The sequence below is a fragment of the Andrographis paniculata genome, unplaced genomic scaffold (genome assembly GCF_009805555.1).
Source record: "Andrographis paniculata isolate CXL003 unplaced genomic scaffold, ASM980555v1 Contig46END, whole genome shotgun sequence".
Lineage (NCBI taxonomy): Eukaryota > Viridiplantae > Streptophyta > Magnoliopsida > Lamiales > Acanthaceae > Andrographis > Andrographis paniculata.
Genome location: NW_026137580.1, coordinates 1692682 through 1699860, shown reverse-complemented (window position 1 = coordinate 1699860; position 7179 = coordinate 1692682). Strand labels below are relative to the sequence as shown.

The 7179-nt window shown below is 31.5% G+C and overlaps 1 protein-coding gene across 3 annotated transcripts; it reads left to right on the top strand.

Annotated features, from left to right (window-relative positions):
- The first annotated feature begins 3185 nt into the window (after positions 1-3185).
- LOC127252691 (mediator of RNA polymerase II transcription subunit 10b-like) lies at positions 3186-7179 on the top strand. 3 transcript variants are annotated; one of them, XR_007839118.1, is made up of 6 exons: positions 3188-3564; positions 3787-3867; positions 3979-4081; positions 4746-4835; positions 5278-5404; positions 6807-7177. XR_007839118.1 is itself a non-coding variant. In XM_051276979.1 (5 exons), exons 1-5 carry the CDS (start codon positions 3317-3319, stop codon positions 6816-6818), a joined length of 534 nt encoding a protein of 177 aa, XP_051132936.1. In that variant the 5' UTR covers positions 3186-3316; the 3' UTR covers positions 6819-7179. The 3 variants fall into 3 exon arrangements, 2 of the variants coding, with proteins under 2 accessions (XP_051132936.1, XP_051132935.1); XM_051276979.1 differs by lacking the exon at positions 5278-5404 and having other exon boundaries at positions 3186-3564; positions 6807-7179; XM_051276978.1 differs by lacking the exon at positions 6807-7177 and having other exon boundaries at positions 3187-3564; positions 5278-5558.

The window sequence follows — 7179 nt, the reverse complement described above, 5'->3', positions numbered from 1 at the left end:
CTTCCTGTTGCAACATGTTCATAGTATTGATGCATATGTCGCGTATCATTTGGCGTTTCAGTGTTGAATGTAAATATTTAGCATTGTGCTATGTGCAGATAATACATATGTCATAAGCCAATAACATAATAAATATAATACAAATGAAGCATGTATTGTTATCTATTGAAAGCATACAAAAATGATTAAAAATTAAATTATTTTAATTTAAATATAACAAATTTAACTATGCATTTGGCGATTAATTTCTAAGTTATTTTGTATGAAAATTACATTATAATGTTTACATATTTTTATTTTTGTCGGTCGAATTCGAAGATTTATATTTTTTTGTTTTAGATATTGTGAACTCTACCATCGACTACTAATAGTCCCTCCGTCCCATAAGTAAATATCCATTTGCTTTTTGCATGTAGTTTTAAAAATATTAGTATTATATTGAAATATAGTAGGAATAAAGGAGAAATGACTAAAATAACTGTACGATATAAAGGTAATGACATTTGTGTAATATATTGTAAATTGTAAGGATATTTGTAATGTTAATAGACACTACAGTTACTAAAAAAGAAATTGATATTTTGTTATAGAACGGACTAAAATGAAAAAATGGATACTTTGGTATGGGACGGAGGGAGTACTGTTTTCTTTTATATTTATATATCATTGTACTTTTGATTTATTATACACTTATATATCTAAATAAGGGCAATTTGATTTTTATACTGTTATATTTATCCATCATTATTAAAATATTAATATTTTTAATCCCCATGTGAATAGTAAATATAAATATAAATATAAATATAAATATTAAAGTTGGACTGAGAGTATATTTAATTATAATTTTCAAGCTATTCTCAATTAATACGTGTCAAATTAATTCGAATCATTCTAATATTTTAAAATAATACTAAGAATTATAGGCATATGACTTAAAATTCACTAGTAGTTTATAAAAATTATAGGCATATGACTTAAAATTCTGTTAGCTAATGATAGAAATGAGTTAAATACACGAGTTCTTAAACTCTAAGAGAGTCTGATGTAATTTTTATTTGTTCGGGGATTTAGATTTTAGATTGAGATTTGAATAGTTGTATGATATGATATAAATACGTATTGATGTAATATTTTGAATGTAAAATTGATTTTTAGTATAATATAAAAAATAAAAATAAAAATTTAATTTGATATTTTTTGTGAGAAAAATTTGTGTTTCTTTGAACAAACACACCATAAATAGAACTCCGGTTTGATCCATCAGCCCAAATAGAAGTCCGATTCAGAACACATCCGACAATTCTGAAACTTTGATTTTTCTTTAGTTTTTATTTTTTATATTTTATTTGTAATTTTTAGCATTGATATTTCCATTTTATTTTTAGCATGCCTCCTGAATTTTATGTTTTTTACTGCTTTGATTGTTATTGTTACTTTTTCTTTATGCAATTTAATTTGACTCGCCATCTTCCCAATTCTCCATCAAATCACTCGGCTTAATTCTTTACTTTTTTCGACTCAGTTTCGGGTCCTTTCTTGTTGGAGAAAGTGTATATATAATGCAGTCGATACATTTTCAACCTATATATCCTACAAAAATATGCATTTTTTTATTTATTTCTATTTTCAAATCTTAGGGTGTGTTTGTTTGGGATTGAATTTTCAATTCACTGTTCATCTCATTTTTTTCCTCCAAAAATATCAAATCAAATAACTATTCTTCATTTTTTATATTATACTATAAAACTCAATTTTACATTCAAAACATCACATTAATACATATTTATATCACATCATACAACTATTCAAATTCAAAATTTTTACTATTCAAATTCCAACTCAAAATCCAAATCCCAAACAATCACCCTAAATTTATCCACAATCAAACTTTATTGTAAGTTGAAATTTATGGACTAATTAAAATTAAAATATATCACAGATTGCAATTAAAATTTAAATACTATACGAATTTCAAATTAAGTTAAATATTTGAGCGTGTAGGGCAACCGCAACCAAATCGATTCACAATCCCAGTTTTCCATAATCGAAATTCAACACCTATTTTTCCAAACATTATGATGCAACTCCAACCAATAAAATGCACCAAAAATATAAATTAAACCAATATTATATTAAACACTTGCTACCTGAAATTCACAAAGTGTTTCACTTCCTATTTGCAGCAAATTTCCTCTGACCGCTAATGTTACTTTCGAACAACCTTAGTTATCTTCTATCAATAAAAAAAAATCGTCATTTGGACCAAGAACTCCAATTTTACAAAATAATTGAGAACAAAATCTATAAATCGAAATTATACCAAACCACGAACACCTTCTCCACGAATGTGTCCAAAACAATCAAATTAAACCAGCAACAAAACCCTTCACTAAAAAACTTCTATTTGAACGACTTCCTTTAACAACTGTGAATTGTGATGCAACAATTGTAAAAATATAACAAAATTTTTCACATAACTTAAACCGACGACACGCAGAGAGATTACCGAAGTAAAAAGAAGATGAAAAAAAGAAGAGAACTACGGCAACAAATTACTTAATTTGAAGAATCAAATATGAGCGTGTCTACATATGTTCGAATCAAATGTAGCATCAACTTCCTTATACTTGCATTAGAGAATTTTGTTAATTTTTTTAATGTGAAACTAATAAATAAGGTGTGTTTGTTTGGGGATTGGATTTTTAATACACTATTTATCATATTTTTTCCCTAAAAATATCAAATCAAACACCTATTTTTCATTATTTATATTATACTTCCTCCGTCCCCGTAAATATAGTCTTAATTGGATTGGACACGAAATTTGAGGAATATTAATATTATATTGGTAGTGGGTAAAAAGTATGAATAAAATACTTTTTTACCTTTGTGAGCGTCTTAGTGTAAAAATTAGTAGCAATTGTGTAATAAAAAATAAAAAAGTAGAGATCAGACTATTATTTTGAGACGAACAAAACATCATATGAACATCGCATCATACAACTATTCAAATTCAAAATTTTTACTATTCAAATCAGTAACTCAAAATCCAAATCCACTTACAAACACACCTAAGTTGATTGAATTATTTTATATTGACATGAAAATTGATTGTTGATATTTTCAATGACCACTATTAATGTTTTTCCCTAAATAAAATTTAAGAAAAAGGGCTAACTTTCTAATACTCGTATAAAACCCTTATCCAATTTTCCTCAGCCTACCGAATTTGCATTCGTCGCCCTCATAAGATTGAAGCTCGATTCGGACGGAAATCACGCGTTCAACAAGCTTGTATTTGTTTTTGTAGACTATGGATCCCAACGCAACGGCGGCGGCGGTGATCGGAGGCGGTGGGAATGGAATAATGACATCGCAATCAACAGACGCATCACCGGCGGATTCTTCCGCAACCACTGCAGCAACACCTATTGACGATTCTAAGCAAAACTTGACTCAAGTAATAAATTCGATCCAGAAGACGCTCGGCATCCTCCACCAGCTCTACCTTACCGTCTCCTCCTACAACGTCGCCTCCCAACTTCCTCTCCTCCAGCGCATGTATGTAAAATCGATTTATATTCTCACCTCTTCAATCTCTTCTACTAGCGTTTGTATCCAGGTTGTGGTTTTATGGCTTAATTTGAATTTCACCACACGGTTCTTAATTGGGAAATTGATGATTTGAATCGGATTTCGAGGATTTTCATGTTCTAACGGGTCTCGTTATATTTTTTTCCTACTACTTTACCCTAATTTTTTTGCTCTGTGTCGGCATAAAAGGAACAATTTGGTTATGGAACTGGATAACATGACAAGATTAGCTGAGAAGTGTAACATTCAGATTCCCATGGAGGTTCTCAAGTAAGTTTGTTCCTGATATTGATACCTATTTTCTTGAACCTATTTTAGATCATTTTTATGAGAAGGTATTCATTTATACAACTGATCTTGCATTTATGGATTGCAATGAAGTTTGATAGATGATGGAAAGAATCCTGATCAATTCACGCGAGATATGTTGAATGGTTGCATTGCAAAGAACCAGATTACCAAAGGGAAAACAGATTCTTTCAAGGTGAGGATAATTAGTCTTCATTTCTATAGTTCTATGAAATCTTTTATTTATTTATGTAGGTGTTTCGTCTCATTAGTTCACATATTAGCATAGTTCTTTCAAGCTACATTCGGATTGAATAATTTGGAAGGAGGGATTAAAATTGCACATTTATGTAATTCTTTACTTTCTTAATTTGGTTTAATTTCAAATCATTCTACACATTTTCGAAGGTTTGAACCATAAGTGAGTTCTTGGAATATAGTTAAACTCATCTTTTTTTTTTTTTTTTTCAAGACTTTTCAACTCCCCTGAGAAAATCCACAGTAAAACGCGTCCTGTATAATGGGGCCCTAAACTTTGAGTATTAGCTTTTTTGGTCTGTGAATACTGTGAGGTCTCTGCACTTGATATAGTTCGGCATCTTGTTAGCCAATTTGTCAAGTCAAACTTTCAGGCTTCTTCATAACACTTTCTATGCATCAAAAAAGGTCTTACTCAAACAATTCTCAATTGTGTCGTTGATATTTTTATGATTGCCAAGTTAGCCTTTATGCTATATTTTATATTCTCTCTATAACATCGGATTCTTTTTCTTGTCTCTGAGCCTAAGAATAGAAACCATATGTACCTTATTGTCTTCTATATAAAAAATGGGTAATTTTATGATTCTCATTTGATGCAGGCCTTGCGAAGGCATCTGCTTGAGGATCTGGAGCAGACATTTCCTGATGAAGTTGAATCTTATAGGGACATACGAGCAGCATCTGCAGCTGTGAGTGTGTCTAAATTTGCTTTTTCAGTTCCCTAACTTTCCAATTTTTGTATTGATATGCTAATCATATATGTATGACTCTGCTCCATCTGACGTTAGTGATCATGAGCATTTTATTTTTGTGTAGCTAAGTTGAGTGTTTGAATTCAATGAACTTAAGATTCTTGAAGCATCTATGTTGTAAGAATACTTTGGGCTTGATTTATGTATCAGCATTTCATTTGCTGCTGCCTTAAGGAATGCGAGAATAAAATATATAAATTAGCCAACCAATGTATGATTGGTTTGAACACTTATAGGTTGGATGTTTTATTGGTGGGGTACTAGGACCATAAGTCCCTTTTAATATGATACCAATGAATATGAGTTTATTGTTGTGTTGGTTGATCTGGCAAGTGAACAAAAATTTTTGTTAGTTTTGAACCATTTGTTATATCTTCAGGATACAAGACGATTTCCGCAGCCGCAAAATATGCTTCCAAATGGAGATGTGAAAGTTAAACCAGACATACGCTAATATGGGTTTAGGTTGATGTTGAGCGGAAGAGTCTTAGGTTTCTTCGATCTTTGTAAGAAATGTATTTCCTGAAATTTGTTACTGTTGTACTGAATTGTCATATATGGTCTGCAGTTGGAAATGATAAATTCATTTAAGATGTACCACCCTGTAATGGGTTGGGGAGTTAAGTTGATAATATGAATGAAAATAATATATGCTTTAGATGTAGGCACTGTTCTTTTTTGGGGTGAATACTGGAGGCTTTGTTTTTGTATTTGAGAAACATATATTGCCCGTTCAATGATTGCATGCTTAGCCAAAGATCAAAACCATGCTCGACATCAAACTGGGTACATTTTGTTATTTTTTGTTTGTTCAAAATTCGAATATAATATATTATATATCAAATGTATGGGCATGATTCTACCGTTGTTTTTGGAGTAAAGCGAGGACAAGTGTTTTACAGTCTGTTGTTCGTGACATCTTTTGATCGTTCATTCATTTAGGCTTTTTATGTTGTGCTCATGGATAAAATTTTTCCAGGTTATTCCCATGAGTTTTATAGAATTTATCTTGAGCCTTGACGTTGGAGTGCAATTCTACTGTAACTCTTCTATTTCACATTTTGAAATGTTATGCGATTCACATTCTTTCCTATATGGAAAGAAGAACTTGTTTTTGGCCTTAGGGTATATAATTTGGTGAAAGAATTCCGGCCTGATTAAGCGTAGAACTTTAGAAGTAAAAAGGTTTAACATTTTCAGTATGGGGTGGGGTGTATAATACATGAGAAGTTGGATTGGAATGAGACTGATGCAATTGCAGTTTTTTAATTGCTTCCCTGTAATTTATTTGTTGTGATATTGACAATATGTGGTTCCTTCGTCTTGTTTGGTTAGGGTTGAAGGTTTTGATTTAATGTATGGGCAGGTACTCAACATAGTCATGGAAATATCTATTTCTTTTGGGTTCACCTAAGTGAAATTTGGTGTCTTGGATGGATTCATATACCCCTTGCTAAAAGTTTATATACATGGAATGCACCGGGTTGGATTGTTTAACTTTATGATGTGGTTTACATAACTTATGCATTTGTTCTTTTCTTGATTGCTGATCTTTTCTGTTGATCTTGAACACATGAACTCCTATTGTTCTAGAGTGGGAACCATACATATATAATGCGCGCAATTGAGTTCTAGGAGGATTTTTATGTATTATAATTATAAGATTCGGTGTAACGGGAGTAGCTGTTTTTCATATATGCTGTGGATCAACTCCCCGAGTAACTTGCTTGTGATGTACCTGCAATCTCTTTTTTCTTCTTTTCTTAAGTTTTTTAAAGAAAATTATAAGACGAAGTGGATACATGAAGGAGGGGGAGGATTCATTAACAGTAATTTACAGATCCTTTTGCAATGCTTCATGTGCTGAGTTGTTTTCTTATTGACTAAATGATCCTGTTAACTGTGCAGATTGTCCATTAGTTCTCAACAGCTGAATTGCTACCCCTACTGTGACATATGATTGGCCCAATTCATCTATGAAGAGATCTTTTAAACTTCTGATCGAGCGAGCGCAATAGACTACAAATTATGTCGGCAAGGTAAGACTTGTTTTGTGTGGCAAAGCAAAATTTAGAGGGTGCTCGACAAGTTTCGAATTTGTGACATGGAGGTGCCCTTTATCAAGAGATTTGGTTTCGCCTAGTATCATTTATTTTACTGGTTTAGTTTGCATGTTATTAGGTTGTCGGACATTTGAGGAGTAATTTGCCTCCAAAGACTTTTAAATATACAGTGACCAAATATTTACTAGAAATTTTAAGAGAAAAAGATGTGTTTGATT

Bases quoted from the DNA above. Each gene is read 5' to 3' on its own strand.
- LOC127252691 (XM_051276978.1), top strand. From the start codon at position 3,317: ATGGATCCCAACGCAACGGCGGCGGCGGTGATCGGAGGCGGTGGGAAT. The intron at 3,565-3,786 runs GTATGTAAAATC...TCGGCATAAAAG, and splicing joins CTTCCTCTCCTCCAGCGCAT to GAACAATTTGGTTATGGAAC. The intron at 3,868-3,978 runs GTAAGTTTGTTC...ATTGCAATGAAG, and splicing joins ATTCCCATGGAGGTTCTCAA to TTTGATAGATGATGGAAAGA.